This window comes from Heteronotia binoei, chromosome 7 (assembly GCF_032191835.1).
Source record: "Heteronotia binoei isolate CCM8104 ecotype False Entrance Well chromosome 7, APGP_CSIRO_Hbin_v1, whole genome shotgun sequence".
Lineage (NCBI taxonomy): Eukaryota > Metazoa > Chordata > Lepidosauria > Squamata > Gekkonidae > Heteronotia > Heteronotia binoei.
Genome location: NC_083229.1, coordinates 81,622,384 through 81,638,776, shown reverse-complemented (window position 1 = coordinate 81,638,776; position 16,393 = coordinate 81,622,384). Strand labels below are relative to the sequence as shown.

At 38.4% G+C, this 16,393-nt stretch overlaps 1 protein-coding gene across 2 annotated transcripts in view; it reads right to left on the bottom strand.

Moving 5' to 3' along the window:
* Positions 1–45: 45 nt before the first annotated feature.
* The window catches only part of ROCK1 (Rho associated coiled-coil containing protein kinase 1), a 131,047-nt gene continuing 114,699 nt past the window's right edge, over positions 46–16,393 (bottom strand). The window contains exons 30-34 of one of the 2 annotated variants that reach the window (XM_060243924.1): positions 13,960–14,038; positions 13,581–13,842; positions 12,385–12,589; positions 7,642–7,698; positions 46–2,940 (exon numbers count right to left, since the gene is read on the bottom strand). In XM_060243924.1, the coding sequence (XP_060099907.1) occupies positions 2,937–2,940; positions 7,642–7,698; positions 12,385–12,589; positions 13,581–13,842; positions 13,960–14,038 (607 nt within the window). In that variant the 3' untranslated portion in view covers positions 46–2,936. The remainder of the gene's footprint in view (positions 2,941–7,641; positions 7,699–12,384; positions 12,590–13,580; positions 13,843–13,959; positions 14,039–16,393) is intronic. The other variant, XM_060243925.1, reaches the window with a different exon arrangement.

Below are 16,393 nucleotides of genomic sequence, written 5' to 3'. Positions count from 1 at the left end.
TGCAGCAATGGTACACTGAAACAGCAAGAAAAACTACTGTGGCACTTTAGGACTCATTGGTTTATTGCAGCATAAGGTTTTACAGGCAACAGCTAACTCCAAATGATGCAGGTAGTGGACTGATAAGGTGGTAGGTATATATACACATGAATTGAGAAACACCAGAGAACAAACCAACAAGGTGAAAACAATACTCAAAATACAAAAATCCTGATACAATGCATAACTTAAACTGCAGGATTAAACAATAATATACTGACAATGCATGGAGAAGAGGCTTGACACCAAATACAGAATTAGTAGGAATCAGATATCCAGAAGTGGATATACCTATCACATGCATATTCTCCTGAATATCACAGACTTGGCTCTGGAGATGAAATGAAGAGGGCATCCTAAATTTAGGGCTTAGGCATAATTCTCCAGAATGTAGCTGGTAAAACTCATGATAGGTGGGTCAACATTTACTCTACATCAATACCTCTTCCCGCTAAATTCCATACTAGCTGTGATGCTACTGGGATACCCATATGCAACTTCTATTAGGGCTTCCTCATTCTTTTTATCATGTTAGATCTCTGGGAGAAAAGTGCAAAATTGCACATTTACAGGTTATGTTTACACTAATCTGTAAACAAGCATTTGTTTTCTAATTATCTTCATAAGAATAATGTATAATAATACAACTTTAATCAAGAAAATATATATGTCATAATTTGAACTGGAGAAGTGAACATCAAAATCACTGTAACCTGCTTGCTGGCCTTCCCTGTTACCTGCTCCACACCACATACAGAATTCCTTTCCTAACGCCATTAAAGATACCATCTCACTTACCTGTCTCTCCTCACTCGCTCATTTCCCCTTATACCTCACTCTCTGATGGTCACAAGCTCATCTACAGTCTCCCTTTGTCTCCTCCCACTTGGGCTTTCTGCCATCTTGCTCCCTAAAATGGTTTCTCTCCACTCCCCTTTCTTCAAATCAAACCACTTCTTCCTTCACCAAAACCTACTTTAACAAAACTTTTGCGACAATCCTGGCCTTTTGTATTGGCTCCTCTGCTGTCACCTGACTCTCCTGAATATTGCTCAGTAATTATTATCAATTATCTCCACTATCCCTGTCTAGTCTTCTGGTGAGATTCCACTCTCTCTATCATTGACTTCCACAACAGTGCATTAACAAATCATTACTATTGATCATGCTGTAATTATAAATTAAATACACGTAAAGATTCTCTTTTAAGAGCTGTGTACCTGGTATAATTTCCTTTGATGAAAATTATTACAGTAAATAGGACCAAACCAGTCACATACCAAAATAAATTCTTCAAAATCCTATGAGAATTTTAATATACTTCAACCTGTACTAAAATGTATGACATTATAAAATTGTAATTTTCTTTTAAAAATATCAAGTTTCTCTCAGATTTATATTTTTGACAGTTGAATGTTTTAAAGCATTGTATTAATTTTCAAAACTTCCTAGGAAGTGTACTTTATTCTGGAGAAAAATACCACAGTCATTTTCAAAATAGTTCATCCATAAATTATTTTTTATTTTGTATTAAATGAGTACGAGTCATTACTGTATTAATAACAGATATGTTCATTACATATCTATTAGCGTGGCTTTCAACACCACTTGAAACGTGTAAATCGTCCTGAAGACGAATCAGTTTTCCAGTGCTTCGTGTTTAATACACAACTGCAAAGCCATTATAAATTACTGAAGAGGTATTTGGTTAAAAAATAACATAAACCATACTGTTCATACCACAACAATATTCCTGCTACAAAGCAAGAGCTTCAATTCCTGTATTATCTATAATTTTAAAGTGTCATAGGTGTTTTGTTTGTTTTCATAGTAGAAGCATCTACTACCTTTCATATTAAGATTAAAAATCTCTCTTGGTAACAGGCTTTTTTATTCAAAATTGTACTCTTTTGAAAACATGGAACTACATTCTACAATATTTTAATCAATAAAACAATTGACGCACATAATAGGTTTTTGAGATTTCTACATTTACTGACATGGCAGTAAAAATTCTCAGATTAAGGCACTAAAAGAGCAACATCTATTAAAAGTCTAACAATAATTTACATTTCAAACAGTGCATATAGTGTGTGTGTGTGAGACTCTAATCTGCACTTCAAATGGTTAATGCAATATGTAATACAAATTATAGAAACATCAGGTACCAAAATATGCTTCAAAACATGGTTATTTAACGGTTAGTTTCTAATGCCTATATAGAAGTAAAAATTTGTATGGCTTGGCAAAAATGCATAGATATGTAATTACTCATTTTCTCCCCCTTTACAAATATGCAGAATCAGTAATTTGTAAAGCAGTATGCAAAATATTTAACGCTTTGAGCTGTTTTATAATCAAGGATTAGCATCAATAACATTGCAGAAAAGGCACTGAAGTTCAAGTGATTATATACGGCTTCATTTTCAAGCAAATGTCTTTTCTTCAGCACTAAGTCTTCTACAAAAAATTCAGTCTTGACAAACCTTCTATCCAATTCTATGTACTAATCTTGATTAAAATACCCCTCCCACAGGGTAAAGGACTCTTCATTCTCATCAACATGAGAAAAGCTCGCTGTGTTCCATCATAACTGAGGCATTTTTTTTAGAATCCAAAAAGGCAGCACATTAACCTTATACCTAGCTAAGCTTTATTTGCTTTTACTTGCATTACACAGTAATAATTAATCTAATCTACTTTAAGGCAAACCCGCAATAAAACACCCTCAGCATGCTTTTTGTGCCAAAGCAAGGAGGAGAGAGTAATAGCAGTCTTAGCCCTGAAGTCTGTGATGGGGTGGAAGAATAACCAGTCTGCATTGCTCTGAATGATGAAAAAAGTCCAGCTTTCTCAGACTGCATCCTGCCAGATTCCATGGAGCACTGCACACCCTGTTAGCTGGAATAAAAGAAAGAGAAACACTAAGAATTGCTATATAACTTTGCATAAATCATATATCTTAATAGACCAGCAATATTTTAGAATGCCTTGTGTTTGTAATGTTCCAGTCAGACATCTAAGGATAGATATGGGGGCTGTTGGAGCTATTTTACCTATGTAAGTGGACACAGTCTTATGTAAACAAAGCATATGTTTATTTCATTGTATATATTTATCTTGGGAAACAGCATCTGGTAGCAATTCGTATATTCTCTGCTATTTTAACAAACTGTTACATTATTATGGATTGGACAGTATAATAGATCTGGTTATGTAAGATACACTGTGTTTTTAGTTATCAGCTTTCTGACAAATACCAGAACATTTATCAGCCAGGTAAAACCTGCAAATGTCTGGGCATTCTTTAGCTCGGCGTTTCCCAATTGCAGGGTCAGGACCCAGCACCGGGCCACGCAGGGCTCATTGCTGGGCCCCGGGACCTCCCGTCCCCTGGCCGCCCCCCCTCCTGCGTGCCATCACGCCCCCCCACCTCCTTCTCCACCGCTGGTAAATTTCAGCCACTGTAAAGCTCCCCCCCCCACCAGCCACCTCCTCAATGAAAACGGCGCTGAACTAACTCAGCGCTGGGGCAGGCCGCCAGCACTTCGAAGGGACTGCGCCTGGAACGAGTGCACGGCTAATCCCTCCCCCACACTTCCTTCCCATCCAGAAAATGGGGGGAGGGATTAGCTGCGCACCCATTCCAGGCATGGTCCCTTCAAACTACCGGCGGCACTTTCCTCGCCGAGGTGGGGGGGCGGGGAGCTTTACAATGCCTGAAATTTACCAGCGGTGGAGAAGGGAGGGAGAAAGAGATGCTTGTGCAGCAGGAGTCAGCCGCCCTGAGCCTGCTTTGGTGGGGAGGGCGGGATATAAATAAAAATTTATTATATTATTATTATTATTATTAAAGGTGAATTGCTCCCATCCTGTTTTTTTGTTTTTCTTTTCCTTTCTTTTCTTTCTTCATTTTGTCCCTCCTTTCTTTCACTTTTCCCCTCCCTTTTCCTTTCTTCCTATTTCCTTTCTCTTTCTTTTTCCCTGTTTGTTTCCAACTCTTTCCCCCCCTCCCTCCCTTTCATTCATTCATTCATTCATTCATTCATTCATTCATTCATTCATTCAGTCTTTTCCCATCTTCTCTCTCTTTCTCTTTCTGTCAGTCTTTTCTCTTGTCTGTTTCCTTCCTTCCTTGCCATTGCCAATCTGAGTAGACCTGGGGGGAGATGCCCTGCCATTTCCTGTCTCTTTCTTTCGTCAGACTTTTCCCCTGTCTCTCTCTCTCCTTCCTTCCTTCCCACTGCTAATCTGAGTAGACCTGGGAGTGGAGGAAAAGCTTGAAATGCCCTGCTATTTCATGTTTTCCTAGGATGAGAGCATTTTATATTTTTAGTTTTCTGCTATATGATCCTTGTGCATTGCAAAATCCCACCATTATCCTACCTTTCCTAAACAAAATATTACAAGAGTTTTAGGCTTGTTTGTACATCATTTCCTGTCTCCTGGCTCCACCCCCAAATTTTAATGGGCCACGAAGGAGAAGTAAAAATAACTGGGCCACAGGAAAAAAGTTTGGGAAACCCTGCTTTAGCTAAGTATACAAAAAGTGGACATGACTTCCTCATTGACCTGTGCATAATCTAAATACCAAAGATTCATCAAAGAATGATGTTTATAAATCTATTCATAAAATTTAGTATAAATTGTGAGGGCTTTGTTGAAGCATTACAATAACCAAACAGCTTTGCAGACTGCGTTTTTAGCTTGAAGGTATGTCAGACTTACAAACTGAATATGATCATATATATAACAATAATTCATTTTAGAAGTCCTTGTCAACAAAAGTAACTTATTTTTGTTTCTGAAAAATAATTTTTATAACTAATCTAAATATTTCATGGAACCGTGCTGTATCTGAAACAATCTGACATTATAACGAAGCACATGATTGTTAGTTTAACAAAAATAATTGGTTTTTACAGTATTTAGTTATTCAGTAGATGAAACCTAGTTCATTACTAGACAATATTGCAATATTCCTGTGCTCAGAAATCTCCAGTTAATAGGTCAATCTGGAATTCGGCAACTTGTCTGAAGTCCAAGCTCTGCTCACAACCTGTGGGAAACTGAATCCAACATGCCCCTATCAATTCAATAGTTTATGGAAGCTGTGTGACTTTTTATAATTGATCACTAGGCCTAGATCCTCTAATGTATAGATGGTTAAGGAAAGGTGCCTGGGATGCTAGACTATCTTATGAAGAGCCAATCAGCAAGTGATGAGAGATGGAACAACCTTGCAATCTCAAGGATATCACTGCAGATACACACTTTGTGAACACCCTTGGGGCTGCTGCTAATCCAAACAGGAGTACAGTATATTGATAATAGTGGCCACCACACTGGGACCTTAGAAACTTACTACATGCTTTGTGGATTGAAATGGGAATAAGGCATCCTTTAAATCAAGGACTGTGAACTGTATTTCCTCAGCTAACAATGTTAAGACTTCTGTAAGTAAAAACATCTGAAACTTGGGGACACTATGAGGCTTACTGAGCTCCTAAAATAGAGGATTGGCCTCATACCCCTTCCTTTCTTCATTATTAGGAAATATCTGGAGAAGTAGTCCAAATTGCTCTCTGAAGGGGGAACCTCCTGGATGGTCCCTGTGGAAAGTAACTGAGCCATCTCCTGTTCTAGTAGAGTGGACAAGTGCCAGTCAGAAGAACTGGGGGTGAGGATAGCTAGGCAAATTATTAAAAAAATAACCATCCTTTATTATTTGAGGGACCCAGGACTCCCACTGATCAATGAACTTAGCCAACTTGTTGCTAAAACTAGCTTTCATTGCTGTTCATGCTAGGGGTCTGCCTTTCATATGCTGCTCCCTAGGTAACTGGGTTCCCTGTTTATCTGTGTTTGGGATGCTGGATTATTGCCAGGACAAAATAAGGGTCAGTACTGACTGACATTGATATTGGTACTGCGATGGCTGGTATCTGTATAGCCTGCTATGTGAGTATTGCTGACCATGCCTAGAGAGCTCAAGGTGATTTTTTCAGCTTGTTCTTCCAAATCCCTTCTAGGACAGAATTGGACTGTTTACTAACAATGTCTTCCCTTCAAAGGGAAGATCCTCAATTTTAGAATTGGGTGGAAAAGGTGAAGTCCTCAGCCATGAGTGTCTTCAAAGGATGATACCTGAGGTCATTATCCAACTACAAGAGCCTGTTGCATGGAGAGAAGCATCAAACTGCTGCATCCCTAATCTAAGGCCTTCTGCTTGAAGCATGTTTGCTAAGGTCTTCTTATCTTCTTGAATGACATCTATACACTGCACTATTCTTTCCAAGAGAAACATTTGGTATCTGCCCATTATCAAGGTGAAATTAGTGATGCATAGACCCAAAGCTCCAGATGAGTATCCCTTCCTGCCCAATATGTCTAATTTTCTACCTTGTCTATGGGAGAGAAATGAGAGTCAGAAGAGTGTTCCCTGCCTCCATCAGGTGACCATTTCGGTGTTAAGGTGATTCCCAGTACAGAGGGGAAGGGGAGCACTCAGAGAAGCTAATCTTTCTAGAGGTTTCGGGAATCTAATCTCCATGGCTGACCCAGCACCTGTGTAGTTCCAGGTAGGACGGCACAGAAGCCACAAAGATGAATAAGGATTTTTAAAGCATAGTTTGCATTTTCTTACAATAATATTATACATGAAAACTTATACTGTCATGGAATGATTATCTCTGAAGGATAAGCTCATTACCAGCATAATTTTTATAGAATGCTTTAGAATGTTCAAAGCTTTTCAGAACAGTTTGTCTAAGCCACATAGTATGTTCATGTAAGAAGTAAGATTCAAACTTTGGATGTCCTAATGTGTACCACAGTCTCAGTTATCATGTTGCTAACTTCTTTAGTTTCAAAGAAAGGAATATGGACAATGCTGTATCCAAAGCAAACATATGATGGGCCAAGAAAATTACCTAAGGCAGGCATATAGTCAGTGCCTTGCTAGAAGGACGACTACAAGCCCCAAACAGGCTAATCTGACCATCACAAAGATATTGCATTATATGACTAGCAGATGAATCAACTTTGCCTGTGCCTTCTCCAGCAGACATTGTAGCAGTACAATTAAAATGAATAAAAACACTGTGAAACTGCAATTAAATGAGACCATCCACTAGACCCCTCTGCAAAACTGACTTATCCTCCAAAATGTGCTAAATATTTAGCAAGTCCTCAGTATTGGTGTTGCTGACTGTTAACACAGACACTTCTCAGATTAGGCTATATTAAGAATAATGACCACACCTTCACCATAAAAGAAGAAAAGAGCTAGAAAGAATGGATATCACCATGGCATATTCTACACAGAAGAATTAAGATTGTTTCAAAGATATGCATACTGTTTTGTTAAAACAAACAGTATCAAGAGGTAAAAGTATGAAGACGGTTAAGAAAGATTCTGAGCAAGTGATCCACTCTGGATCATAAAAAGAGAAAGTAATGGTTCTTCAAAATGATGAGAAATAATACTGGGTTTCTTATTCTAAGCAGCAGCTTCTTCATTACTAAAAGAAAGCAAATTGCTTTTTTAACGGATGTTACATGACACAACTGTCAGTGGGTTTGAAAGCAAAAGCTACTCACCAATAACTGGAGTTTTCTGAATGGGTAATGTCCCCCATAGATCCATACTCCTTTGACCTATTGAAATTTAGAAATTAGCATTTCACTACAATGTGTGTGTGTGTGTTGAGTGTAAATTGTACACTCTGTATGATAAAATGGAGGTCTAAGAGAAGTGATCTTAATGCTAGTAGTTTTTTTAAAGTCAAGACCTAGTTTAAAGTCTCAGTTAAATGACAGTCAGGAAAAGAAACACTGATCTGTTCTGACAAAAGAAAGAAAACAGACTTTTTTCTTTAAATGGAAATATAATGCTATTTTAATTTTAAAATACTAACTCCATAAGTAATGATACTCAGAGACACATGACTGGATTAGCTTCCCTGCACTAAAAATATAGCACCAGGAACAACTTTTAATGTTTATGTTATTTGCTTCAGTAGCTGACAGAGCTGTATATTTACTCGTTTAGCTTCTGGACTATATTTCCTCTTGCCTTTTTATTAGCTACTCTTTTTTTCTTGGCAGTCAAAACATGGTTTCTATCTTTTACATTTAAGAAAGAAAAGTACTTTGTTCAACATTACAATGACCATGTCTAAAGCATTCCTGTATCCAGAGCACAGCAGAAAGAAGATTAAGTATAGCTGAAGAATACAATTCCTCAAACACTATGTCAGAAAATTCTAGTAAAGATGATTTAAATTCAAGTACATGAAAAATGTTTCACAACAAAGCAATAAGAGTAAATGAAACAAATTACTTCCTTCCCTAAGAGATTAAAATGACAGAATGAGCAAGGAAGAGAGATACCAAAGATTTAATAAGACCTGCATACCTAGGGAAACAGAATGATGATCAAGATGGAAAGGATTACTTTAAAAAACTAGTACTATTCTAAATTATATGATAGAATGAAGTATGATGTCCACCATCTGTAATGATTCCACTATTGAGTTAATAAACAAACTGAGCTTATATTTAGGAAAGCTTAACTTGGCGGTCAGGCTGGAGCTGATCCCCTGTGATGTAGTTCCCTTGGAACTTGATTTGAATGCTTAGCCCTTCATCTAAGGGATTTTGTACTATGGGGTGTTCTGGTTTTAGAATGACCTGTATGCTTGCTGTGGATTTTGGGGTGCCTGAAATGTGTAATCAGGGAACCTGAACAGTCTAGGAGGTTGGTACCTTTGACTATCTCTTCCTACAAGGGCTGAGAGATGAACGATGTTATGGCCAACGACTTGTTTTTCCAGATGCGATCTAGGACTTAATTGGTTTTGGCATCAAACAGCTTTTGACTTTTGAATGGAAGGTCTTCCACTTTGACCCTAGTATCCTGCAGGAGAGCTGAGAATCTCAGCCAGGAGTGTCTGCACAGAATAATTCCTAACACCACAGTTCTGTTGTGATAGTGTGCTGCATTTAAGAGTTGTTTGCCTAACTTCTGACCCTCCAGGAGTAATATCCTCACAAGAGGCTTCTTATCCTTAGGCAGAACAAAGTAGGAGTCAAGTATCACCTTTAAGACCAACAAAGCTTACATTCTGAATAAAACTCTGTTGGTCTTAAAGGTGATACTTGACTCTTACTTTGTTCTGCTGCTTCAGACCAACACAGCTGCCTGCCTGGATCTATCCTTAAGGCAGGTAATCGACAAACTGACTTATAAGATGCCATAACAACATTCGTAACAGCAGTGGAATCAGAGATACACAGTCCCATTGTATCAGAATGATAAATTGTACATTCCAGTAAGTCCAAGCAGTGCCCTTCTTTATCTAAGGGCACAGAGTATGTCTGAGCTCTACCCTTTGCAGAAAGCACTTCTGTGGATGTTGGAACAGATAGCTGGCTCCATCCTTTCTATACATATTTCAATTTCTTAGCAGAAGCTGGGCTCAAAAAAGGTTTAGCTTAAATTCCCATGGCAATGTCAGGGATGCCTTGTAGTACAGGTAGTGTGATGGGACCTGAATCTAGGATATATAATATGTTCATGATGGAATCTGTTGACTGAAGCTTTGTGGACATGTGCCCAAGGCTTTGGCCATGCAAATTAGTTGTTCAGAATAAAATTTCAGGTCCTCAGTTGGGGCGGTGCTGAAGAGTCTCTTATAGTATCATCAGTGGACAGCAATGACACGTTCTCAGATTTCGCCTATGAGTTTGGTTCAATGTGTTTTTCTGGTTCCAAGAGAAGAGAAGCAGAGTCACCCATGGATGGGTGCATGGTTATCTTTGGGTAATTGACTGGTTGCATGGATCTTTGTGGGTCGTGGATTAAAGGTAGGCCAGAGAAAATGAACACATTGTTCCTGTTGTTCCCAGGATGGTCACTGAGATGGCATCATCATAGGGAAAGAAAACCAGGATGGTTGTTGTGGAGGTTGCTGATGAACCTGTTGTTCATCACTTCTCAGTGCATCCACATAAACATAATCATTGGACAGAACCAGGGATCTATGTTGATGGCTGGTGGGTGATGGGAGTACTCAGAATCAGTGACAGATGGATCGAGAGAATAGGTGAAACAACGCATGTAAAGACAATTGCTAGTATTGATGGATGACTATGGGGCAAAGCAGCAGTTTGACCTCTATGTGGGGAGGTGGCTGCCATTTCTGAAGATGGGAATGAACAACGTCGAGGTGAGGCAGAGTCCCAACATCAAGGAGATGTTAACATTCAGTTAACTGATCCTGATGTCTAGCCTTTTCCTTTTCTTTGGTATTTTAATATGTGCATGTGTGAGTGTGTATGCACCTGAAAGTCAAGGCAATCTCTGATGAATGACCCTTACTGGAAGCCTGGAGAATATTCAGGGAGGTGATTGAATAAATACTTCCCCTGCCTCCCAACAGCTGATATATCAAGGAGGTCTCCCATCCAATTAACTTCTAGAGTCAACCCTGCTTAGCTTCTAAGATCTGACATGATCGGACTTGCTTGGGCTATCCAGGTCAGGGCATTTAGTCTTTGACTTCTTCAAAGACAGTTCCAACACTGATTGGGTAAGCCCCAGTGATGCAGTCAAGACCGAGGTTGATGGAGTCAGTGATGATCCTACCAAAGTAGTCCTTGGTTTTTTTCAATTTGTACCCATTTTTCCTCTTGGGGGTTTGGGGCACCCAAAGCCTTCTCCCATAAGGCAACCTTTAGTCCAGCTACTCAATCCTCTCTCGCTTTAGGGTGAGGTGATGACATGCCAGGCATAAAGTTGTATTGTGTCCTTTGCCTAAACAATGTAGGAAGGATTTATGATCATCATTCTGAGTCACTTTGGCTCCACACTCCTCTCATTTCTTAAATAAGGCCATTAGACATTTAGTACTCACAACTATGAAGAACAACACCAGTGGAACGGAAGGCTCATGCTCTCCTCACAGTGGCGAAGGAGAATGGAGGGAAGAGTGCTCATCCCACCCTCAACACATGATCCTTTTGGCAGGAATTGGGATATACTAAGACAGGAGTGGGGAAGAGGACTCGCAGGTTCTAGAAAGATCTTTTTAAAGCTTGCTAGCTCTTCTGTGGCTAGCCTGTGATTGCACAGTCCCCATGCGGGACTGCACAGAAACCACGGTGATAAACATGGTAAATGACTGTGCTTTCTGCTGACCATATTTAGGATCAAACCCATTGTTTACAAAAGAGTAGGTACAGCCTTAATTAGAATACCTTGTTAAAACTTTGATGAAATAAAGAGAGGCAAAAGCAATCAAGTAGAGCAGATCATACTTCATCTGGTTATCATTAATCTATGCTTAGCAATGAGAGCAACAGTAATTGTAACAAATTCCTTCAGTTATACTGATTACTGGTATATATCCATCTCCCAATATGTTTCAATCACATTCCTATTACTATAAAAACAATATATAATAAACATCTTAACATAATCATCCAAATTCTAATTGATCATATTGAAAGTGGGGACCGTCTGGTCTATTAAATTTGTAATGGACATAAGTTAGAATGGGCAGTAGAATGGTAGGTTTGAGTGATTTGGTATTTATCTGAAGGTTTAAAACTGTAGAGATAATTTTAAAATGAACAAAATTTACAATTAGAAAACAAAGAATTATAAAAGCAGTTTTTGGAATTGTCAATGTACAATTGAAAAGTTTATTTAAAATGTATCAGTTGAAAAACAATTTGTTCAATTTGCATTAAGAATTAAAACTCTTTCAATAGCAGCTACAGGAGTTAGTTGCTAGTACTTGGTCAAATAAAAGGTTTGCAGTGTTCAAAAAAGAACAGACCTTTTATGAAGTATCTTTAAATTGGAAATAGGCCTTATATAATGGCCAATCAACTGTTTTCCTTGTACTTAAGTACTTCTTTACCTTCTTCCATTTGGACAGAGAACAACTGAAGGATTCTTGGTTTGGTAACTCTTGAAGTTCTCAGTTTTATGTGATGTTTGAATGGAGATGCCCAAGCAAATTAGTATTTGTTCCTTTCCCATAAACTGGGATTTAAATGTTCAATTTAATCCCAATTTAAAATCCCAGTCTGCAGGAGGAACCAGTTTGCTCAGGTGTTTGTATTCGGATGTCATAGTGAACCGAAGCTTGAATCAAGGCTTCAAAAACCAAGAATCTTCTATGTACAATGAGAGCCAAGCAGAACTACCACCTGTGCTCATGCCACCAGAGGTTTGTGATGATATCTGAATAATAATATAATTTTATTTGCCTGAAAGAACAGGCATATTTTTCCTATTAAAAAGGATTACAGTTTAGTTCATTCACATCTCACCTAGCTTTTCCAGAAGCATTCTTAACTTTTCTGAATGACTGATTGGCTGAGGACCTTGTAGAAAGAGTTCTGGGAGAAGCACGAATAAAACTGGATGGTGGTGTCTTAGGGATCTTCTTTACTAAATGAGAAACCCATTTCTTTTGTTCTTCTTGACAGGATGCCAACAATAACATATCTCTTGCTGAAGTCACATCATAACTCACTATTGAGAGGAAAGAATATTACAATTAAATGAAGACATGCTAAAACAGCCACCTTCACCATCAGTAGTGACAAAGAATTAAAATCAGCCACCATACAGTCTATTGAAACACAGCATATAACTTCTCTAAATATTTACCTAACGGATGTGTTGCAAATAGCAGTATTTGTGTTGTTTTTATTATTTTTTAAAATTACTTTGGGTAGTTAAAATTGGTGGAAAGGAGGTTTGGCTATGTCAGGGATGGCCAAACTTGATTGATGTCAGAGCCACATAGAATAAACATCAGATGTTTGAGAGCCACAAGACATGAATGTCACATGTTTATAGCTTAGAGAAGTGACTTAAAGAGACAAATGCCTTCTCCAAACCAGCCAACTGGATGCTGGGAGTCAGTGTTCTCTCTAAGCTGAGCTAGTGTGAACTAGCTCACAGTTTCTTAGTCTCTGGCTCATACATTTTTGTCTTAGCTCAGGAAAAATGGTGCCAGAGCAAACTAATTTATGCAGTAGCTCACAACTTTAGTGCCACTAGCTCACAAAGTAGAATTTTTGCTCACAAGACGCCACAGCTTAGAGTGAGTATTGGTGAAGGGCTTTGAGAGTAACATAATATGTGTGAAAGAACCCCATGCGGCTCCCAAGCTGCAGTTTGGCCACCCCTGGGCTATGTTAAGAATAAAGGCATAACTCAACTGTATGTCACAGGTTGACCAAGTTAGTTTCTGCATGGGACTCCTGTGTGTGAAGAGAAGGGAAGGAGGTACATGCATGAGCCCACCAGCAAGCCATTTTTTGTACATTGCTATCTGATTCTAACAGTCTGTAAAAATGAGACTTTAATACATTTTCCAGACCACTACATAGTTGACTCTACTACAATTATTTTTGGTATACAAATCTGAATATACTATTGTTTGCATCAAGGACTTCAAAATGCACCATTAGAAATCCATTAGACAAAGTACAAACTTAGTCAAATGCTGCCTTACCTTTACATGGTGCAATTAATTCTTCCTTTTTATCCAAATGGTCTTTATGGCACTTAACATGGCATCGTCGACATTCCACTGCAGGGGGTGGCTTAAATACATGCCAGAGGGGTTTGGCACAGGCCTCACAGTTGGCTGGAAAGTGGTATAGTGTAGGGATAAATTCATGACCCTTATGATTAAGAAAATTTGTCTTCTCTGCTGGCTGCACTGGTTCTACTTCTAATTCTTTTCTGCACTCTCCCTCATTGGCATACAGAATCTGAGAAAAACAAGAAAGTAAACAGCAGTGTTTTATATTCTTTCACACCAAAAAGGATAAATTATTTAACAAAAGACCATTTTAAAGCTGGTATACGAAAGTTAGCAATCATGTTACCTGGAATATTTTGGGAATTTCCTCAGTTTCTGCTCTGTATACATCTCCCTGTGTTACTGGTCGAACATGAAATAATTTACTGAAATGAAATAAATATTGCATTATTTAAGTAACCACTATTAAAATTAAGCAGATGTGGTAGAGTTGTAAATTAATTTTCACATTAATTTTGTCACATTATTATCTCTTGGTTGTTAGCACAAGATAATTACAGCAGAGAAATGTTTTACAAAGCAGTTTTGTGTGCCTTGAACATACTGGTGCTATACTAGCAATTCCTTTAGTAAACAGTGTGGATGACTGAATGCATATTCTGAAACATCAGTGTACGTACATCAGAACGATGTAGCTGAATCAAAGCTACAAGACAGGTACACTTGTATGTACATTTATATGTATCTTTTCTGCAGGAAAATCTAGTGTAACTATACAAGTATAGAAATGTTGTATGAAGTATGGAGACACTGTGCCCATTAAAGGAATTTACCATGTTTAAGTGAAATACTGATAGGAACACTTGAGAAGACTATCTATCCAGATTTTTTAAAAAAAGATTATATACAAAGGCCACCACATAATATTACTGGAAAAGTTTTATTAACAAAGATAATCTTTTGAACGCATTTTTCTTCAAAATAGTAATGAGGTATTAATTTTTTAACAGGAGCCCTGTGGCGCAGAATGGTAAAGCTGCAGTACTGCAGTCTGAGCTCTTTGCTCACGACCTGAGTTAGATCCCAGCGGAAGCTGGATTCAGGTGGCCAGCTCAAGGTTGACTCAGCCTTCCGAGGTTGGTAAAATGAGTACCCATCTTGCTGAGGGGAAAGTGTATATGACTGGGGAAGGCAATGACAAACCACGTCTGCCATGAAAACTTTGTGATGCGACGTCACCCCAGAGTCAGAAATGACTGGTGCTTGCACAGGGACTGCCTTTACCTTTTTATTAATTTTAAACATTTGTTTTTAATTAGATGGTATGAACTGAAATGAATAACACATATTGATGCAATTACCTCTTGATGAAAGAATATTCTTCAGAAAACTATATGTTCCCATTTAATCTACATGTTGGTGCTTTGTGACCCCTGAATATCCTTCCTTCCTTTACCTAACAGTAGCCCCCTTTGACTGATGAAAAGTTGATGGCGATTGGCCAAGCCTTGTTGAGAACTAAGCACTGAAGAAGAAATGGATACAACTACCCATCTTTAATTCTGTCCTCCACCACGAGAGCCTCCTTCATAAGTAATAAGTGGCACTAGTAAAAGAAAATACTTCACTGCAATTTTGTCCAGTGCCCTCTTTTCATTGCAGCTCAGGTACCATTTTGTGCATAAGGTTTGCCCAACCCCCAGCAACAGCTTTTTGGAGTCCAAATGGGATCACAGAGAGAGAGACATGGAGAGAAAGATCCACATTCTGGTTCACGTAAGCCAACGTAATGTATTTATATCTGAATAAAATGTATATATAAAAATCAAGTACAAGAGTCTCATTATGTGAAAAATAAAGTATAAAATCTATTGTGTTCATGGGATTTGTGTGTCTTTTGCCAGTGGCACTGTGGTTTCAAGGCCATAAGTGTGAATTTTTTTTAAAAAATACATTATATTTTGATAATTATTGCAAAGAGGAGGGGCATTAGAAGGTATTTTACTCCCTGGATATGACATAGACTTAGTGTTCAGATGTGATACAATCAGGGCCTTTTTGTAGAAAAAGCCCAGCAGGAATTCATTTGCATATTAAGCCACACCCCTGGTGTCACCATTGTTTCACACAAGGCTTTTCTTGTAGAAAAAGCCCAGCTACAATTCATTTGCATATTAGGTCACACCCCTGACACTGAGCCAGCCAGAACTGCATTCCTTCTGAAAAAAGCCCTGGATACAATGTGTTCATGTTCCAACACATTCATTAAATAGGTTAAAGTGTTCCTTTTGGATTTCCGTAACGTATCTAGTTTTCACGTCTGAGACCTCGAATACTCTCGTTCTTAGTTGCTGCGTTTTTTAATGTGTACATATGTCATCAGAACCCAAGCAAAATTATAAGTAGGGATGGCACAAACCGAAAAACAAACCACGGTTCAAGAATGAACTAGGCCACTTCATGGTATGTTCATTTGGATGCATCATTCCTGAATCCAAAAACAAACCGTCTTTTCTCCATGGCAGTTTGGGTAGTGCTTACCAACGACCATAAAGGGCATTTGTTTCTTAAAGCCAAAGGTGGTGCTTCTATTATTTTAGGGGTTAGCCTCCAGTGGCTTTTTGTTTTGTTTTGAAGATTGCAGCTTCTTCTGCAAACCTGGGGATTTTCTCAGATTTGTAGAAAAATCTCTGTTCATGGCTCCAATCTCCAGATCAAATAGCCACAGATTAGGCAATGCTGAGAATCAGATATATTTAAACTGATGATTGGTCTAAATG